General features: G+C 45.8%; 1 protein-coding gene across 1 annotated transcript in view; it reads right to left on the reverse strand.

Annotated features, from left to right (window-relative positions):
* HCN4 (hyperpolarization activated cyclic nucleotide gated potassium channel 4) overlaps positions 1-21,940 on the reverse strand; it is a 62,153-nt gene that overhangs the window by 32,093 nt on the left and 8,120 nt on the right. Inside the window, exon 2 of the mRNA XM_058155829.1 lies at positions 6,448-6,871. Coding sequence (XP_058011812.1) covers positions 6,448-6,871 — 424 coding nt within the window. The remainder of the gene's footprint in view (positions 1-6,447; positions 6,872-21,940) is intronic.

Consider the following 21,940-nt stretch of genomic DNA (forward strand, 5'->3'; position numbering starts at 1 on the left):
AGACTTTGAGCCAGTCACTCTCTCAGCCAAACCCACTTCACAGGGTTGTTGTTGTGGGAAAAAGAAGAGGGGAAAGGAGTGTGGGATATGTTCACTGTCTTGAGCTATTTGCAAAACTAATAAAGGTAGGATACAAATCAACCAATCAATCCATCAAAATAAATAAAACGGAAACAAAAGTACCCTACCACACATCCCCTCCAGCAGCCTAAACCCAGATAAGCAGGGATCAACACCAGACAAATAAGCAGAAAACAATACCCTAATCACGGAACTACCAAGGAGGAAAACCACATCCGCACCAACACCAGCAGGGCAAATTACTGTACAAACAGGGAGCAATTATCTTACCTTGTCAGGTAATGAAACTTCTGCAAGCAAACAACCAAGCACCAAGGATTTCATTATAGCTCTTTGTTCACATAATGACAGAAGAGGCACCAAACCTTTTGCTTTATAACTGAAGCTGTATACAAGGTAGAAATGTGCTCCTTTTTCAGTTCGCATGTTGAGAAGCTGGGCTGCTTTGTGACTTCCTGGAGAACGTGTGTATGTGTGTGTGAGTGTGTGTGTGTGTGTGTGTGTGTGTGTGTGTGTGTCTTCAAGTCAGTCTTGACTTCTAGTGACTGGATAACCCCTGAAGGTTTTTTGGCGAGATTTCAGAAGTGGCTTGCCTCCTTCTTGCAGGGCTGAGAGCAGGGGTGAAATGCTCCCGGTTCAGACCGGATCGACCGATCCGGTAGTGATGGCGGCGGGTGGTTCGGAGAACCGGTAACAAAAATCCATGGCACCGTCAATGCCTACCCAATCGCCCGGTCACCTGCTGGCCCGCTTGCTGCTTCTTTCCGGCTTGCTCGCTTTTCCAGCTCAAATGGTAGGAATAGGTTGTAAAAAATGCTTTTAAAAGGTAAAAAAAAAAGACTCTGACGATCACAGCTGAGCCGTGCGATCATCAGAGCCTTTTTTTTACTTTTAAAAGCATTTTTTTACAACTTATTCGGCTGAATAGGTTGTAAAAAATGCTTTTAAAAGGTAAAAAAAGGCTCTGAGGATCACAGCTGAGCTGCGCGATAGGTTTAGGTTGTAAAAAAAATGGTTTTAAGAGAGAAAAAAAGATCGCGTGCCACAGCTGATCACACCCCACCTGCGTGCTTTTCTACTTACCGCATGCCTCCTTTGGGAGTGCACTGCGCGCATGTGCACACCTTGCATTTGGTGCATGGTGCGTACTGTGTATGTGCACATGCAGTGTTTGTTTGGCACCCAACGCGCATGCGCAGCCAGCGAATTGGTAATAAACCAGTTCAGATTTCACCATTGGCTGAGAGAGAGAGCCTGCCTGTCCCAAGGTGACCCTTCTGGTATTGTGTCTAAGGGAGGACTAGAATTCACAATCTCCTGGTTTCTAAGCTGGTGTCCTAACCACTACACTCAGCTGTCTCTCCTGGGACAATCCTTACCACCCCTGAAAATAAGATTCCTCTGCTTTTGGTCTCTTGTTATTTTTCATCTGCAAAGTGAAAAAGAACTAAAGCTGAAAACCGAAACTTCATTCAAGCAAAACACGACAGAACGATCAATCTGTCTTCCACTGGCTATGAATAATTGCTTGACAACTCCTTCATTAATTGTAACATTGCCTGGTTAATCAGCTCTCTCTCTCCTTTGCCCACCTTCGCAGTTTTGTGAACTGTCATTCTCATCTTTGACAGAAAACTGCTGCCTGCCAACAGAGTTCGTATGTCGCTCTGGGAAAAAAAAAAGGTATGTAAGGATGTGAAATGCTGAGATGCCATTATCCCGAAAGCCTGCAGTTTCCCCATTGGTTCGTTGGCTTCTAAGCACGCCGGCTGGGGAATTCTGGGAATTGAAGTCCACCCATCTTAAAAGTGACGGAAGTTTTGAGAGACACTCTAATCCGTGATGGTGAACCTATGGTACGCGTGCCAGAGTTGGCACACAGAGTCCTCTCTGTGAACACGCGTGTGGTCGCCAGCTGGTCTTCGCGGGTGCCAGAGCACTGGAAAATGCCCCAAAAAACAGCCAAAAAAGCCGCCAAAAAACAGGCATGTGTGCACCGGCCAGCCGGTCTTCGAGTTTGCGGCACTCCGGCGTGCTCACACATGCACACGCATTCTAGTATGGGCACTCAGTACCGAAAAGATTTGTCATCACCGCGCTATATGCTGCATATCTTCAGGGAGAGAAGCCATTTTGGACTGAGGCATCTCCTGTCTCGCTCCTGAAGGTGAAACAGCTAAGAGAGGAATTCTTACAAGGCAGCAAGGAACGGAAGGAAAACTAAGGATGATGAAAGAAGGAGAAAAGGGGTTTGCAAAAAAAAAAGTCAACCAAAGTGACACCTGTTCTTCTTAAGTGATTAGAAATTTCTGGGCGAACTTGGAAGAGCTGGTTCTTGTTTAATTAGGACAGGGCAGGGGTGAACTTCAAAACTTTTAGCAAGGGGTTCTCTGCGCAGTTCCTGAGTGGGCGTGGCCATGGTGGGCGTGGCCTAGTCAGTCTCCTGCACCACGGGCAGGGTGGGGGGGGCTGTTTTTTGCCCTCCCCGGGCTCTGGAGGCTTTTCTCGAGCCTCCGGAAGGGCGAAAACAGCCTCCCCAGGCTCTGGAGGCCCTCCGGAAGTATCAAACTTCTGGTAGGCTTGGTTTTCACCCTCCCCGAGCCTCTGTGCGCACCCTGCACTTACCTGCATCCAAAACGGGACGTGTGGGGGCTCCTGGGAGGGGAGGGGTGGGCTGGGCGGGGCCAGCCAGGAGTGGGATTTGGGGGTTCTCCAAACTGCACAGAATCTTAGCTAGAGGTCCCCCCTTGCTGCTATTAAACCTGGTTTTTTTTCCATGTAAAAAAACATGAAAAAAAAGTTCCTGTGGGAGAAAGTCAGGCCTTTTCACCATCCTGGTTGTGTGCGTGTGTGCGTGTGTGTGTGTGTGTGTGTGCATGTGTGCATGTGTGCGTGTGCTCAGCAGCCCCGACCCAAGAAAGAAAAATCACACCATGTTAAACGTTTCCTTCCCGGCTTATCAGTCCTCACCAATCCGATGTTTCGAGTCTCACTCTGTTGTCCTATTAGAAGCCAAAATCGCACTGAATGTCTTTGCAACAGTAACAGAGTTGGAAGGGACCTTGGAGGTCATCTAGTCCAACCCCCACCCCCGGCTCACGCAGGAGACCTGTACCAGGGATTCGAACCGCCGAACCGCCGACCTTTCTGATCGACAAGCTCAGCGTCTTAGCCACTGATAAAAGAGATCTACCAGTGGTCAGCCTCTTTCATAATCCTTTCGTGGTCCTTCTTAAATCCACCCATGAAACTTACTCAAACTCCAGTTTTATTATCTCCGGGTCAGAGGTGGGTTTCAGCAGGTTCTGACCAGTTCCGGAGAACCGGTAGCGGAAATTTTGAGTAGTTCGGAGAACCAGGAACCAGTAGTAAAAATTCTGACGGGCCCCACCCTCATCTATTCTCTGTCTCCCAAATCCCAGCTGATCAGGAGGAAATGGGGATTTTGCAATAACCTTCCCCTGCCATGCCCACCAAGCCACGCCCACCAAGCTGTGCCATGCCCACCAAGCTGTGCCCACAGAACCGGTAGTAAAAAATTATTTGAAGCCCACCGCTGTTCTAGGCTATATATCCATCTGCCCCTTATCAAATTGTCTAATCACAGAGCTCCCCATGGAATTCGAAACCGCGGTTACCAAGATTAAGACGGTAAAACCCACTTTACCTTCCTGCCTTCACCTCCGCTCCATATTGCAGCAATGAAGTTATTCAAATATTTACCTTTGATTTTTAGCCTATTATGCGCTACCCATCCTTCCATTAGCCTTTTCAGAAATCAGACACTGTCCTAGCTCTGGTGGAAAGCCAGATTGCGGCTTCTGGAGAGGGGGGATGGGAGGAGGAGTGGACAGAACAGGACAGGAACAACTCATGTGAATATTTTACCAGTGAATTTGATTTCAACGTTTCCTCCAAAGAGTTGAATCTTTGAGTTCAGCCTACAGAATATCCACCCCGGTAATTGATTTTTCTCCTCAGCTGCTCAGAAGAAGGACACAACTAGGAGAGTCATTTGACTCCTATCCGATGATCTCAGTGCCAAAGCCCACTGTAAAAACATCGCCAAAAAGGCATTAAGGGTTGTAAACCTAATCTTGCGTAGCTTCTTCTCCGGTAATATTTCACTACTAACCAGAGCATACAAAACCTTTGCTAGACCAATTCTCGAATACAGCTCATCTGTCTGGAACCCACACTGCATATCGGACATTAATACAATCGAGCGTGTCCAGAAATATTTCACAAGAAGAGCCCTCCACTCCTCCGCTCGCAACAAAATACCTTATGCCACCAGACTGGAAATTCTGAGCTTAGAAAACTTAGAACTACGCCGCCTTCGGTATGACCTGAGCATAGCTCATAAAATTATCTGCTACAATGTCCTACCTGTCAATGACTATTTCAACTTCAACCACAGCAATACACGAGCACACAATAGATACAAACTTAAAAGTGAACCGCTCCAAACTCAATTGCAGAAAATACGACTTCAGCAACAGAGTGGTCAATGCCTGGAATGCACTACCTGACTCTGTGGTTTCATCCCAAAACCCCCAAATTTTAACCTTAAACTATCTACTGTTGACCTCACCCCATTCCTAAGAGGTCTGTAAGGGGCATGCATAAGAGCACCCGCCTGCCTTCCATCCCTGTCCCAATGTTTCCTCTACTTGTATCTATTTTATGTATTCAGTTTATGCTTATAATTATATAAATTACCTAATATGTTCTTGACATATATATGTATGTGTGTATGTATGTATATATAAAAAATATAAATTGTTTTCTGAGGTTTTCGCGGGTGTTTGTATGTAGGTATTTGGTTATTCGTGTTTTCTCCCGCGTAAAATTAGAAGTGTCTTGGCGACGTTTCGACGAAGTCTCATTCGTCAGCTTCAGGCTTCAGCTTCAGGCTTCAGCTCCTAGAAGCACGAATCTGAAGCCTGAAGATGACGAATGAGACTTCATCGAAACGTTGCCAAGACACTTCTAATTTTACACGGGAGAGCACCCGAATAACCAAAGACCTACAAAAAATATAAATATACACATATACATGTCAAGAACATATCAGGCAATTTATATAAAAATATATATAAACATTTGGAGAGGAGAAGCCAAGATCACATTTCATCCGAAGTCCAAATTGAGAAGCAACAGAGCCAGCGGACAAATAGTCACTTTGAGTGGTTGCTTCAGGGCAGGACTTGGACAGAAGCCCAGAAGCCCCTGCAGCTGAAGAACTAGGGGAGCCCCAGAATTGCAAAATTGATTTAACAGATGTTGAAGTAAGAGAAGACCAGACATTATATAATACCTCCACGAAGTTATCTGAATGGGTTCTTGTTAGATTATTAAATCCAATCTTAAATTTATTTATTAATCACATTTATATACCGCCCTATCTCCCAAGGGACTCAGGGCGGTTAAATGAACTTAAAAAGTCCTTGTAAATCTTGGCTGATCTGGGGGTGCCTTCCAAAGAGTTTGGAACTACAGCTCCCAGAATTCCCAGCCAACTTAGCCTGGAGTAAAGACTTTTTTTTAAATTTACATTTATATCCCGCCCTTCTCCGAAGATTCAGAGCGGCTTACAGTGTGTAAGGCAGTGTTTTAGGGCTTCCCTGGAATGAAATCTGTGTAAATCGGGGTGAAATCCAGCAGGTTCTGACAGGTTCTGGAGAACCAGCAAATACCACCTGTGGCTGGCCCCAGAGTGGGGTAGGAATGGAAATTTTCAATATCCTTCCGCTGGAGTGGGGTGGGAATGGAGATTTTGCAATATCCTTCCCCTGGAGTGGAGTGGGAATGGAGATTTTGAAATATCCTTCCCCTGGAGTGGGATGGGAATGGAGATTTTGCAATATCCTTCCCCTGGAGTGGGGAGGGAATGGAGATTTTGCAATATCCTTCCCCTGGAGTGGAGTGGGAATGGAGATTTTGAAATATCCTTCCCCTGGAGTGGAGTGGGAATGGAGATTTTGCAATACCCTTCCCCTGGAGTGGAGTGGGAATGGAGATTTTGCAATATCCTTCCCCTGGAGTGGAGTGGGAATGGAGATTTTGCAATATCCTTCCCCTGGAGTGGGGTGGGAATGGAGATTTTGCAATATCTTTTCCCCCAGGAGTGGGGAGGGAATGGGGATTTTGCAGTATCCTTCCCTTGCCACGCCCACCAAGCCACATCATACCCACCAAGCCACGCCCACAGAACCAGTAGTAAAAAAGTCTGAATTCCACCAGTGGTGTAAATAGATCCAGAAAAACCCATCCTTGTGTTCAGTATATCTCACCACAGAATACAGATCTCTCCACACCTCTTCCTTTTGTCCCGCTTGGGATGGCTACTCCGTCTTGACTTACCTCTTCCCACTGATGAATGTACCGTATGAGCCTAGACAGTCTCAAGAGCCTCAAGAGGCTGAGGATTTTGGTGAAACGGACAATCCGCAGAGCTCGGGCTGTCTTGTACACCTCCGAATCGATGCGGGTCTCCACAATCAGGAAAATGTAGTCTACCGGAATGGACGAGATAAAATCCACCACAAACCAGCTTTTGAGATACTTCATCTTAATCCTCTGGGGGTCAAGGATGATCTCCGTGTTGTCTTCCACCACAATCCCCGTGCGGAAATTGAGCACCAGGTCAATGAGGAAGAAGGTATCTGAGACCACGTTGAAGACAATCCATGGGGTTGTGTTCTCATCCTTGAAGAAGGTGATGCCCACTGGAATGATGATCAGGTTTCCAACCATGAGGAGCAACATGGTGAGGTCCCAATAGAACCTAGAGGGTAAGACAAGAGAGAGAGATAAAAGACTGACCAAAAAAATATATAAATAAACGATGGAATTTTAGAAAGACTAAGAGATGATGGATAAAGAGAAAATACTGTATATTAATAAAAAGGGAAAACACCACAACCCCAATTAATTTTAGGTTCGTAGATGGTAATTTAAGATTAGACAATTTAACTGAAGTACTAATATTAACACAGGGGATGCGGTGGCTCAGTGGCTAAGACGCTGAGCTTGTCGATCGAAAGGTCGGCAGTTCAGCGGTTTGAATCCCTAGTGCTGCATAACAGGGTGAGCTCCTGTTACTTGTCCCAGCTTCTGCCAACCTAGCAGTTCGAAAGCACGTAAAAAAAATGCAAGTAGAAAAATAGGGACCACCTTTGGTGGGAAGGAAAGAGCATTCCGTGCGCCTTTGGCTTTTAGTCATGCCGGCCACATGACCATGGAGACGACTTCGGACAGTGCTGGCTCTTCAGCTTTGAAACAGAGATGAGCACTGCCCCCTAGAGTCGGGAACGACTAGCACATATGTGCAAGGGGAACCTTTATCTTTACCTTACTAATATTAACAGTGTGTTAAAAGATATTGTGAATTTAAAATATTAAGGATTAGAAATGATGGGGACTTTGAGATATACTCCCGTGGTGGATTGAATATTGTTAATAACTGGTGTTATACATTTGGGATATTGATGTTATGGTGGAATAATGAGTGATTTTTAAAATATTCAATGACAACATTTACTAAGGGATAATATAGACAGTGTGCGAAGAAATATTATTTACGCTTAAATGAATTAAAGGGAAAATATAAAAGGAATATGAAATGAGATTAGTATTATTTGAAGTTGGAAGATTAGAATTCTTCATACGATTTGTATTATTATTGTTAACGTTGTATAAAAAAGACCTGATCCAATCAATGTACCGTCCACAAAATATGTATGTTTATATTGGAAAAAATAAAAAAAATTAATTAAAAAAAAGAACCTAGAGGGCAAGGCAGAGACATGGGTCAAATGAGAAGAAGACACCAATGGCATCTAAGACCTGAGAAAGGCAGCAACTTTGTCCACAAACTGGACAAATGACAGCAGGTGAGCACCTAGAAATAACCAAGGGAGGGGAATATTTGTAGCTCAGCGTTGAACTATGGGCTCCTTGATGCTCTCTGAGCTGGGATGTTTTCTTGCAGATGTTTCATTCCCAAACTAGGTAACATGATCAGAGTTAGAAAGTAGCAAACTCCATTCCCTTCAAACACTGATGATGTTACTTAGTTTGGTACTGAAATGTCTGCAGGAAAACAACCAAACTCAGAGACCACCAAGGTCCCCACAGTCCTCCTCCTCCTCCTCCTCCTCCTCCTCCTCCTCCTCCTCCTCCTCCACCTCCTCCTCCTCCTCCTCCTCCTCCTCCTCCTCCTCCTCCTCCACCTCCTCCTCCCCGCAATCTCCACTCCTTCTAATGTCTGCAAGAAAACAACCAAACTCAGAGACCACCAAGGTCCCCACAGTCCTCCTCCTCCTCCTCCACCTCCTCCTCCTCCTCCTCCTCCTCCTCCTCCTCCTCCCCGCAATCTCCACTCCCTTCTAATGTCTGCAAGAAAACAAGCCAGCTCAGAGAGCACCAAGGACTTAGAAATAAGAACCAAGATCCATCAGAGCACACATGTAGTTCCTGAACTTGCTTTCAGGGTTAGCGTTTTTATCCTTTTCCCACAACAATTGATCTTAATTTTCCTCTTGTCACCTACTACCTTTTTAGATGAAATTACATGTTACCAATACTGGTTGTTGTTTTTAGTACATCAACTATTGATATTTTAAGGCTATTTTGTAGATTGGGCTTACTTGTTTAAACTTTGAGAAAGGTGGTTGTATTGCTAATATTTCTTCAATAAAAGAAAGTCGGAAGTCACTTTTGTTATGTTTGTTTGATGTATATTTTTGTCGTTTCTAATTTGTCATTCTCTTTCCTTTTTCCTTTTATATTGGTGTGCATTTTAATGCTTGAAGATGAAATCTAACAATGATATTTTTAATAAATGCATATATAAGCTATATCTAAGCTATAGAGCAAAGTGGGTCAAAACAGACATTTCCTATCAAATTATCTAGGCCTGCTAGATATTTGTGTGTGTGTTTGTCTACAAAGAATCTGTGTGGCTGCAAATGAAAGAATAATGCACGACATTATTCTGAATATTTTGCCCCAATTTGTAACATTGCTTTTCCATTGTTCTGCCTGGTTACTTCCTCAGATAAAAGCCCACAGACATTTGCACCATTCCTTAATATTGAAAAAGGAGATTAAAGCTAGAATATTTTCTCCAAATTGCAAACGGCTATACAACTTTAACATAACCAAAAGACCCTATTTCTTTTTTTAACAAGGACTTTTGTTTTTTGGGTTTTTTTTTGCTCCCGATTTATAATTATATCTATATAAATCTTTCCATGTTTCCATAAATTTCTTCCATGTTTTACAACCAGGGAGAAACTGTATAGATTTATCTCCAACCATGTCAAAAGGCAACACTCTGAAATATTAATATCACAAAAGCCACATTAATTCCAGGTAATCTGGAGTGTTTTGCTGGGTTTTTCTTTTCTTTCTTTCTTTCTTTTTTTTTTTAGGGCTGAGCCGAAAGTTCTCAGATTAATTTTTTTTTCCAGTCACAAATGAAGCTTCTGGGGAAACTAAAAGCCTTTCTTTCCCCCCCAGAATCAGCCTTCCCATGTACTTTTCTTCCAACATCTCCTGATGATTCTTGTGCTAATTTGGACTGAATTTCAAGCCAACATAGAGCCAAATTTGGTTACAGTCATACCAGAAACCAATATAGAATGAGACTAATTTTCTCCCTTTCTCCTTCTTTTCTTCCTTCTCTTCCTTCCTTCCTTGCCTGTCTTCCCCTTCTCTCTCTGTCTTCTCCACCTTCCTTCCTTCCTTCCTTCCTTCCTTCCTTCCTTCCTTCCTTCCTTCCTTCCTTCCTTCCTTCCTTCCTTCCTTCCTTCCTTCCTTCCTTCCTTCCTTCCTTCCTTCCTTTTTGCCTGCCTGCATGGTGATGGTTTCTATCTTACGGTTCTTACAGGGTGCTTCTCCATCCCCCCACCCCCGTGCCAAAAACCCCATGCTTTGAAACTTACATAGTAAAATTAATAATAATAATAATAATAATAATATTTTAATTTGTATACCGCCCTTCTCCCGAAGGACTCAGGGCGGTGAACAGGCAGATAAAATATACATACATACAATAATTAAAAACATCCCTTAAAAAACTAATTTAAATGCCCAAAATATTAAAAACGTACTTCCCCATAAAATCACAGAATTTTAAAAACCCATCCAATAAAAATAAGAATCAGGCTAGTCCAGCCATACGGAATAAATAAGTTTTAAGTTCGCGGCGAAAGGTCCTAAGGTCAGGTAATTGTCGAAGTCCGAGGGGAAGTTCGTCCCACAGGGTCGGAGCCCCCACAGAGAAGGCCCTCCCCCTGGGGGCCGCCAGTCGACACTGTTTGGCTGACGGCACCCTGAGGAGTCCCTCTCTGTGGGAACGTACCGGACGATGGGAGATAGAAGCCGGCAGTAGACGGTCCCGTAGATAGCCCGGTCCTAAGCCATGGAGCGCTTTAAAGGTGGTAACCAATACCTTGAAGCGCACCCGGAAAACAACAGGTAGCCAGTGCAGTCTGCGCAGGATAGGTGTTATATGGGAGCCCCGAGACGCTCCCCCAATAACCCGCGCAGCCGCGTTCTGAACTAGCTGAAGTCTCCGGGTGCTCTTCAAGGGGAGCCCCATGTAGAGAGCATTGCAGTAGTCCAGGCGAGAGGTAACGAGAGCATGAGTGACTGTGCATAAGGCATCCCGGTGTCATCTCTTTCTTCTCATTAATCTCTCAACTTGGTACCCGGTAGATTGTATGATCATATTCCCAGGAGCGCATGTCCCAGAGACGTTCCTACCTAAATGTAAATCGTCTAGAACATTGGGAAACCTACATTTCTGAGCCCTTGTGTACCTTAACACAGGGGACCCCAACCTCCAGTCCATGGACTGGCACGCAGGGCTGCGGCAGGCCAGAAACCAGGGCGAGCAAACATGCAAAGTCCCATCTGACACCTTCTAAGTAACTTAGGCCCAATAATTCCTACCCAGCACGGATGATGGGAGTTGTTGCCAATCTCACCCAATCCCACCGAAATCAAGATGGGAGAGCAGCGGGGAACCTTGATAACTACTCATCCTAAAGGAGACACGGGACCTGTCATTGCATAATATCCCAACTGTCAGGCCTGGAAGCCATCTTTTGCGTTGGACCTTCAGGCCTGCTCCATTTACTACTGTGGGAAACTGGAAGGGGGGATTGTATAGAGCCAGGGTGATATGTAGTCAAAATAACATTCCTTTCTCAGGACAGGAAGGACATCTTGCTCTGCACCTGGAGGGCGGGAACTGGGAGGCATCTCCAGTGGGAACGATTCTTGATTGGACCATGTGATGGACTTGTGGATGTTGGGCAGGGACTTGGACTTTCATCTGGGTGGGGAAAACCGGGAAACTTTCAGATTTGGGTTTTGCCAGATGTGCCAATATGACATCTCAAATAAAATGGAACTTTGAGGAAAGTGAAGCCTCGGAGTTTTCTTTCGTTGGGGGTGTTACTTGGAACCCTGACACCAACAAGCACAGACAGTCACTTCAATGGTAAGGCATCCTGTCCCAAGAAACATACTCCTCTCCCGTTCACTTTGAGCTCATCCTCTTTAATGCTCTAGGACAGATATGAGCTGCATTAAATCCCTCTGGCTCAGCTATCAATTAGTCATGGGCCAGATTTGGCAACATCGCATTCAATTCTTTCCAAAGCGGTTCTCATCATAAAAATGAAAGCCTCTTAAAAGAGATGCTCGTTTTGTATTCTTTTGGTTTTCATGCCAAGAAAAAGAAGAAGAAAAAAAAACCCTCAACAACGCACAGCTAGGCTTCTTTCTAAGGAAATTCCAGACTGGACTTGTGTTGGTTGTTTTTTTTTTAAAAAAAAACTTGATTAGATTTAATTCCATCCTCACAACTTTTAAGAAGAAGATTCTTCATCTCCTTCCTGTACTTACTCAAACACTAAGGAAGGTCATGAAAGTGGAGTGAGTTAGTTAGCACTTAACTCTCTCCATGGATGATATGTAACAGTAACAGACTTGGAAGGGACCTTGGAGGTCATCTAGTCCAACCCCCTGCTCGCACAGGAGACCTATACTAGGGATTCAAACCGCCGACCTTTCTGATCGGCAAGCTCAGTGTCGTAGCCACTGAGCCACCTAGGGAGCATCATGTTAATGTTTCATTAACACTTTGTCCAGGAGTGGTTTTCACTTACTTTCCCTAACGGAGCGCAAATGGGTGCGTGCCTTCTGTGCATGCGCCTGGCCTTTGGCACAAATGTGTACACCTTCCACTATGCACCCAGCCTTCTGCGCATGCGTTTAGCCTTCTGTGCATGCGCTTAGCCTTCTGCGCATGCACCCAGCCTCAGAAACGTGCCTAAACAGGACAGCATAGAGCCGGGACGGTGTGTGTGTGTGATTTCCGCTATAGGTTCGGGCGAACCGTCTGAATACCACCTCTGACTTTGTCTTTGATGATAGATCTTCTCTTTACTGATGCTGGACCAGGAAAGAAGAGAAGAGCACCTGATTTTTCAGAAAGAAAAATTTGAACCCACCTAAAACTAAGGAGAAATTTTTTGACAGTGAGAACAATTAATTGGTGGAACGACTTGCCTCCAGAAGTTATGGATGCTCCAAAACTGTAGATTTTTTTAAAAAAGACAGCTATTTGTGTGCTCAAGCAGGGGGTTGGACTAGAAGACCTCCAAGATCCCTTCTAAAGCTATTATTCTATTAATGACAGCCTTTCCCATGTAGACCAGAAAGGAAATATGACCAAATGAGCTAATTCTATTTTAATTGTTAAGTCTATATTAACAGAATCTTAATTTTATGAAGGCTACCTTGTTCAGTCTGAACATCTGTAACCATGTACTATTGTCAAGGTTTCAAGTAACATCCACAATGAAGGAAGACTCCAAGGCTAGAAGTTCCTCAAAGTTCCACTTTAATAGAGATGTCATATTGGCACATCTGGGAAAACCCAAATCTGAAAGCTTCTGGGTTTTTCCCACCCAAAGGAAAGTCCAAGTCCCTTCCCCCTGTACCCATATGTCCATCACACGGTCCAATCAATCCACCATCCCAACTGGAGATGGACTCTTAGTCACGCCACTCCAGGTGCAGGCTGAACGTCCTTGACTCCCGGAAAAAAGAATATTGCTTTGGCTAGATCTCTCTACCACTCCATGCAATCCTCCCTTCCGGTTTCCTACAGCACTAAGTGTGACAGCCCTGAAGATCCAAAAAAAAAAAAAAGATGGCTTCCAGGGCTGACACCTATACAACTTGAGAATCTAGGGAGGGTCCCTTCGGAGTCTCTTTCTCCTCCCTTTATATACAGTGAGGGCTAAGCTGTCTCTTATCTGACCATCCCCTAGACCAGGGGTGAGAATTCAGCAATCGGTTTGCTGCCCGGTTGCTGGGTGGGCATGGCCATGGGGGCGTGGCCTATTCAGCCTCCTGCACCATGGTGGGGGGTGGGCATTTTTGCCCTACTCAGGCTCTGGAGGCTTTTCTGGAGCCTCCAGGAGAGTGAAAACTGCCTCCCCTGGGCACCGGAGGCCTCCGGAGGCCAGAAACAGGCCTGTTTCTGGACTTCTAGAAGGCCCATTTTTTGCCCTCCCAGAGCCTCTGTGTGTGCCCTGCACTTAACTGGCTTCCATAACGGGCTGCCTAGAGACTCCTGGGATGGGAGGGGAGGGGTGGATGGGGTCAGCCAGTCCTTGGAACAACCGGTTTGGTGAACCAGATTAAAATTAACATCCGGTTCGCCCAAACCGGTCTGAATTGGTTGATTCCCACCCCTGCCCTAGACCAGGGATCTCCAACCTTGGCAACTTTATGACTTGTGGACTTCAACTCCCAGAATTCTGGGAGTTGAAGTCCACAAGTCATAGAGTTGCCAAGGCTGCAGACCACTGGCTTAGATTCAGCCCTGAATGAATTACAGGTGGTCTGACTTACAACAGGCTGAAGAATTCTGGGAGTTGAAGTCCACAAGTCATAGAGTTGCCAAGGTTGGCGACTCCTGCCCTAGACAGCATCTCATCTCCTGCAACTTCCAAGGTCATTCCTACACATCCCAGGACATCGAAACCGTATACCTGAATAATAAGTACGGATTGCCTCTTTCTGCTGCTTCAATCTCATTCTGCTCAAAAACCATATCCCCTGCTTTGGTCCGATGAAAATGAGGGACCCAACTGGGAAAGAGAGGCCCAAGTCAGCAAAAGCATTTTTACAGATTTTTGCAGCCTGCTGGGAATTTTTTGCAACTGTAGGAAGGTTTTGCAAAACGAAGCCTTACCAACATTTCACAAAAAATTCATCCTGGATTATTTTCTTCAGCGTTTGACGACACTGTAATCCTTTCAAGGAAACACGCCGCATCTATTTTATATTCTATTCATAGTAAGGAACCACTGATTAAGTCAATCGTAGCCTGACACGACAAGCTATCTTTTCAATAAAGCCAGCCACTGCTGGAGTTTGAAGACCAGATAAATAGCCCTATAGTGGTCATATACCTTTTTGCTCTCCTAAACTATTTAAAATATTTGCAGATCCCTCGCATCCTGGACATAAACTGTTTCAACTCCTACCCTCAAAACGACGCTATAGAGCACTGCACACCAGAACAACTAGACACCAGAACAGTTTTTTCCCGAAGGCCATCACTCTGCTAAACAAATAATTCCCTCAACACTGTCAGACTATTTACTGAATCTGCACTACTATTAATCTTCTCATAGTTCCCATCACCAATCTCTTTCCACTTATGACTGTATGACTGTAACTTTGTTGCTGGCAATCCTTATGATTTATATTGATATATTGACCATCAATTGTGTTGTAAATGTTGTACCTTGATGAACGTATCTTTTCTTTTATGTACACTGAGAGCATATGCACCAAGACAAATTCCTTGTGTGTCCAATCACACTTGGCCAATAAAATTCTATTCTAAAAATTCTATTCTATTCTATTCTAACTCATATCTTCTGAAAATGTTTACTGTAGAACAGTGGTGTTGTGGTCTATCAGCAGCCTGCGGAGCTGGCAAGAGACTCGGAGAGCGATGAGGCTGAAGTGAGGCCAGGGCCATCTGGGAGTGAAGTGCAGACTCCAGAGCCTCCAGAGGCTGATAGTAGTGAGGCAGAGGAACAGGAGGAGCCTGTTCCTAATGCACGCAGGAGAAGAGCTGCCAGAAGGCAAGAGCAAAAACGGCCTCCCCAGGCTCTGGAGGCCAGAAACGGGCCCATTTCTGGCCTTCCCAAACTTCTGGCAGGCCCATTTTTCACCCTCACTCAGCCTCCGTGCACACCCTGCACTTATCTGCATTAAAAACGGGTCGTTTGGGGCAGTGGTGGTGGGTTTCAAAATTTTTTACTCCGGTTCTGTGGATGTGGCTTGGTGGGCGTGGCTTGGTGGGCATGACAGGGGAAGGATACTGTAAAATCTCCATTCCCTCCCCACTCCAGGGGAAGGATACTGCAAAATCCCCATTTCCTCCCCATCAGCTGGGACTTGGGAGGCAGAGAATAGATGGGGGCGGGGCCAGTCAGAATTTTTACTACCGGTTCTCCAAACTACTCAAAATTTCTGCTACCAGTTCTCCAGAACTGGTCAGAACCTGCTGAAATCCTCCTCTGGTGTGAAGACTCCTGGGAGGGAAGAGGGATGGGCAGGGCCAGCAAGGAGTGGGCTTTGAGGGTTCTCAGAACTGCACAGAATCTTAGCTAGAGGTTCTCCTGAACCCCTGAGTACCCCCAGCAGCCCATCCCTGGTGTCAGGCCTGGAAGCCATCTTTTTCATTGGCTCTTCAGGCCTGTCCCATTTACTACTGGGAGAAACTGGGAGGGGGGATTGTATGGAGCCTGGGTGATATGTAGTCATAATAACATTCCTTTCTCGGAGAGTCAAGGACATCTTGCCCTGCACCTGGAAGGATGTGACTGGGAAGCATCTCCAGTTGGGACGGTGTATTGATTGGACCATGTGATGGACTTGTGGGTGTTGGGCGGGGACTTGGACTTTCACTTGGGTGAGGAAAACCTGGAAGCTTTCAGATTCGGGTTTTCCCAGATGAGCCAATATGACATCTCTAATAAAATGGAACTTTGAGGAAACTGAAGCCTTGGAGGGTTTTTTTGTTGTTGTTGTTGCAGGTGTTAAAGGTGTCTGAAGCTTCCAGGTTTTCCCCACCCAAAAGAAAATTCAAGCCCCTGCTCAACACCCACAAGCCCATCACAGAGGGCTCACCTTCTAAATGACACAACTGTACCCACTGCAATGCAAAACAAACACTTGAAAACAACAACAACAACCGCATGAGCCAAAAACGGGGGACTTGATGCCGAGACGCGTGTAGGCGGTATTGTATCCTGGCAATTGTTGCCCAAATATTGAGTAATGCACATGGGACTTGCTTTGCTGAACTATTCCTGGAGAAATTTGGAGAAGATCTCTCTCGCTCTCTCTCCAGATTCTTTAAAGATTGCAAAGTCGGGTTAATCTAGTGGGTTTTCTAAGTGGCGTCCATCAACCTATCAACACATTTCTTTCATGGATCATCTCCATGATGGAGGCAGGAGGTCAAGGTAATTATAATTCACAACTGGGGTAATGGATTAACAGGGAAGTTCACATGAGTTTACTTAGGAAAACATAAAGGGCTGGATTGATTCACTGAGGCTTACTCTCCAGTAAGTCAGTCAAAAAATTGCTGCCTTTGCAATGGGTTAAGGCAGGGGTGTCGAACTCAAGGCCCATGGGCCAGATCCGGCCCACGGGATACTTAGATCTGGCCAGTGGTGGGATTCAAATAATTTAACAACCGGTTCTCTGCCCTAATGATTTCTTCCAACAACCAAACTGCTCAGAAAGTTAACAACCGGTTCTCCCGAAGTGGTACGAACTGGTTGAATCCCACAACTGGATCTGGCCCATGGAGCCACCCTGGAACCACTAAAGGACTGGCCCAGGGTGCCTCTGCCAGTGAAAACCAAGCAGAGCGGGTGGGCCACCACAAAACTCCATTTTCGCTGGCAGAGGGTTGCAGGAGGCCTTTTCAGTCGAAAACGGAGCTTGGGAGCCCATTTTCTCTGGCAGAGTACTCAGGCCGCCATAGGTGCCCCCCTAACATGAGTGACGTCGAGCTGGCTATGCCCACCCCAGCCCCCTGAGGTCAAAGAGAACCCTGATACAGCCCTCAAGGAAATCGAGTTTGACACCCCTGTTTTAACATACTAAGTCTGATCATTCTCGACAACCATCCCTGATGGGCTTGACCAACCTTCTTGCCTTGGCTTGCATCTTCGACAAGCCAGCTTTTCCATGGCAGCTTGTTCCCAGCAGGCTTACACGCACCACCTTGTTAAACGTGGTGTCTCCCAGCAGATTCGTTCCCAAAGCCAACGTGCGGCCACCCAGAGAAACATTTAGACTGTGAAAGGCAGCAGCTGCCAATTCCATTAGGTTGTCCCGCCACCCGGCTGGCATCAGATTGACGGATAAATCTGTATTTTCCACTGGCCAAATTAGGAACAAAATAGGACAATTTCAGCCAAAAGGAGAGATTGACGGGGGACAAATTAAAAAGAACAGATTAGGATCCCAGGGTTTGAATTTTGATCAAGAGTAATGCTTGCATTTTCTCTACCCATTAATGATTTTTCTTTGCCTTGTGAAAGGTAACAAGGTAATGGTAAAGGTTCCCCCAGCACATACGTGCTAGTCATTTCCGACTCTGGTGGGGGGTGCTCATCTCCGTTTCAAAGCCGAAGAGCCAGCGCTGTCCAAAGACATCTTCGTGGTCATGTGGCCAGCATGACTCAACGTCAAAGGTGCACAGAACGCTGTTCCCTTCCCACCAAAGGTGGTCCCTATTTTTCTACTTGCATTTTTTACCTGCTTTCGAACTGCTAGGTTGGCAGAAGCTGGGACAAGTCACAGGAGCTCACCCCGTTACACGGCAGCACTAGGGATTCGAACCGCTGAGCTGCCAACCTTCTGATCGACAAGCTCAGCATCTTAGCCACTAAGCCGCCTAGCCTTGTGACCAACATACATTCAAATCCTGTTTTTAAAAATGCTGAGGTTTATAGACAAAAATAACAGAAAGGTGGAAATTTAGCTTTAGATCAATGGCAGAGGTGAATTCTACATCCAGAACTTCCTGGAAGCTTCTAATCCTGGTTCTCTTTGGCTTCTCTCAACCGGCAGAAGGTCGGTTGCGTTGCATGTTTGCGAAGGCCTCATCTGGGCCAATAAAACCCACAGAAGGACAACCGTGCCAAGCCAGAAGGGAACACATGGTTTAGTTTGTGAAAGTTGGCACGGGGTAAAATATGTCTCCTTATTAACAGAAGGGGCACATAGTGGCTTCCTCAGCAGTCAACAAACATCGTGCGTTTTGCCATTCGGAAGCCGAAGAAACACAGAAACAAAAGCAAATGAGGGTAGTTCTTCTCTGGTTCTGAGTTCTAGAGAGGAAGGAAGATGGACCTTGGCAGGAGATATGCAGGTGCTGTGTTGACTGGACAAAGCTTTTCTCAAAACCAGAACCTCCAGAGAGCACCTGACAAGGCAGCTCAGGCAGGTAAACTTCCTAATTCACTGAACTAAAAGAAGAAGAAAGAAGGTGCTTTTTTCAAAAGGCAACTGGACTTTGTTATTTACTTGAAGGTGTTTCGCTTCTCATCCAAGAAGCTTCTTCAGCCTGAGTGAATAGTGGGTAATGAAAGGATTTATTCTTCCATTCTCCAGTCAAAATCCTCCCTCCCTCCCTCCCTCTCTTCCTTCCATAGAATAATATAGTAGAGTAGAGTAGAGTAGAGTAGAGTAGAGTAGAGTAGAGTAGAGTAGAGTAGAGTAGAGTAGAGCAGAGTAGAGCAGAGCAGAGCAGAGCAGAGCAGAGTAGAGTAGAATAAGGAATAGAATAGAATAGAATAGAGCTGGAAGGGACCTTGGAGATCTTCTAGTCCGGCCCCCTGCTCAAGCAGGAGAACCTATATCATCTCAAATAAATAACTGTCCAGTCTCGTCTTAAAAACCTTCAGTGAAGGATCGATTTCTGAAGTCAAGTTTTTCCACTGCTTAATTGTCCTCACTGTTGGGACGTTTCTTCTTAATTCCAGGTTGCTTCTCTCTTTGGTTAGTTTCCAACCATTGTTTCTTGTCCTGCCCTCCAGTGCTTTGGAGAATAATTTGACCCCCTTCTTCTTTCGGGCAACCCCTCAAATACTGAAATACTGCTATCATGTCACCCCTAATTCTTCTTTTCTCTAGACTATCAAAACCCAAATCCTGCAATTCCTTCCTTCCTTCCTTCCTTCCTTCCTCCCTTCCTCCCTCCCTCCCTCCCTTCCTTTCCCTTTCTCTGTCTCCCTCCTCCATCTTCCGCCTTTCCTTCTTTCCTTCCTTCGCTAAAATCGCGACATCCCGCAATAAAAAAAAAATTGGGGGCAGATCCCGATGACATGGGCTATTAAATTATTTGAAATCAAATATCGGGGGGCTGCCAAGTTGAGTCCCAATGGCCAGCGGGGGTTAGGGGGTAAGGAGAGAAGTCACCTTGCCAGGAAGCTGGGCTTGGGGTGGGGAGCTAAGAAATCAGGGCTGTTAAGATGGAGACAAGAAGTCTTGAGAATGTGGCTTTATCAGCTTCCGGAAGATACCGCTTTCCCCATTTAGAGAAGCTGGGGAGCATTCGAGACCTCCTTGACGGAGGTTATCTGCATGCCTGTGTCTATTGACCAAATATGCAGAGTGTGAACGTTTAAAGAGCAGATATAAAGTCTGAAGAACACCTCCTGTGCCAGCCCTGCCTAACCAGCAGGGTCTCCGGGGGTGGGGGGTGGGGGGGGGCATTATGATTCCCGTTGTGCCCAGACAAACATAGTTATGGAACAGAGCTGGAATTGAACATGTTTTGGCTTCAGTTTCCAACATAGACGGTGAGCTGCTGAATGTACATTAAAGCAGGGGGTCTCCAACCTTGGCAACTTTAAGCCTGGAGGACTTCAACTCCCAGAATCTCCAAAACCAAAGCAAGGTTTGACCTGGTTAGATGGGAGGTTGCCAGAAAAATCCCAAACTCTGGAAGAAGGTAGCTGCCAGCCACCTCTTTCCTGCTATCAAGAAAACCACATCAATATGTCCCTGAAGTCATCTGGAATCAAATCCCTCAAAGATGGCAACACCATCAACCATTGAATAGATTCAGCTAATCAGTCAAGTCTGCTCAAACCTACCGATCTTCCTTCCTTCCTTCCTTCCTTCCTTCCTTCCTTCCTTCCTTCCTTCCTTCCTTCCTTCCTCTCCCTCCCTTCTTTCTTTCCTTCCTTCCCATCTTTTCTTTCTTTTCTTCCTTCCTTCTTTCCCTCCCTTCCTTCCTTCCTTCCCTCCCTTTCTTTCTTTCTTTCCTTCCTTCCTTCCTTCCTTCCTTCCTTCCTTCCGTCCTTCCATCCTTCCTTCCCCTCTTTTTCTTTTTTTCCTTCCTTCCTTCTTTCCCCTCCCTTTCCTTCCTTCCCCTCCCTTTCTTTCCTTCCTTCTTTCCCTCCCCTTCCTTCCTTCCTTCCTTCCGTCCTTCCATCCTTCCGTCCTTCCTTCCTTCCTTCCTTCCTTCCTTCCTTCCTTCCTTCCTTCCTTCCTTCCTTCCTTCCTTCCTTCCTCCCTTCCTCCCTCCCTCCCTCCCTTCCTTTCCCTTTCTCTGTCTCCCTCCTCCATCTTCCGCCTTTCCTTCTTTCCTTCCTTCGCTAAAATCGCGACATCCCGCAATAAAAAAAAAATTGGGGGCAGATCCCGATGACATGGGCTATTAAATTATTTGAAATCAAATATCGGGGGGCTGCCAAGTTGAGTCCCAATGGCCAGCGGGGGTTAGGGGGTAAGGAGAGAAGTCACCTTGCCAGGAAGCTGGGCTTGGGGTGGGGAGCTAAGAAATCAGGGCTGTTAAGATGGAGACAAGAAGTCTTGAGAATGTGGCTTTATCAGCTTCCGGAAGATACCGCTTTCCCCATTTAGAGAAGCTGGGAAGCATTCCGAGACCTCCTTGACGGAGGTTATCTGCATGCCTGTGTCTATTGACCAAATATGCAGAGTGTGAACGTTTAAAGAGCAGATATAAAGTCTGAAGAACACCTCCTGTGCCAGCCCTGCCTAACCAGCAGGGTCTCCGGGGGTGGGGGGTGGGGGGGGGCATTATGATTCCCGTTGTGCCCAGACAAACATAGTTATGGAACAGAGCTGGAATTGAACATGTTTTGGCTTCAGTTTCCAACATAGACGGTGAGCTGCTGAATGTACATTAAAGCAGGGGGTCTCCAACCTTGGCAACTTTAAGCCTGGAGGACTTCAACTCCCAGAATCTCCAAAACCAAAGCAAGGTTTGACCTGGTTAGATGGGAGGTTGCCAGAAAAATCCCAAACTCTGGAAGAAGGTAGCTGCCAGCCACCTCTTTCCTGCTATCAAGAAAACCACATCAATATGTCCCTGAAGTCATCTGGAATCAAATCCCTCAAAGATGGCAACACCATCAACCATTGAATAGATTCAGCTAATCAGTCAAGTCTGCTCAAACCTACCGATCTTCCTTCCTTCCTTCCTTCCTTCCTTCCTTCCTTCCTTCCTTCCTTCCTTCCTTCCTTCCTTCCTCTCCCTCCCTTTCTTTCTTTCCTTCCTTCCCATCTTTTTCTTTCTTTTCTTCCTTCCTTCTTTCCCCTCCCTTTCCTTCCTTCCTTCCCCTCCCTTTCTTTCTTTCCTTCCTTCCTTCCTTCCTTCCTTCCTTCCTTCCTTCCTTCCTTCCGTCCTTCCATCCTTCCTTCCTTCCCCTCTTTTTCTTTTTTTCCTTCCTTCCTTCTTTCCTCCCTTTCCTTC

Source organism: Ahaetulla prasina, chromosome 13 (assembly GCF_028640845.1).
Source record: "Ahaetulla prasina isolate Xishuangbanna chromosome 13, ASM2864084v1, whole genome shotgun sequence".
NCBI classification, from domain to species: domain Eukaryota; kingdom Metazoa; phylum Chordata; class Lepidosauria; order Squamata; family Colubridae; genus Ahaetulla; species Ahaetulla prasina.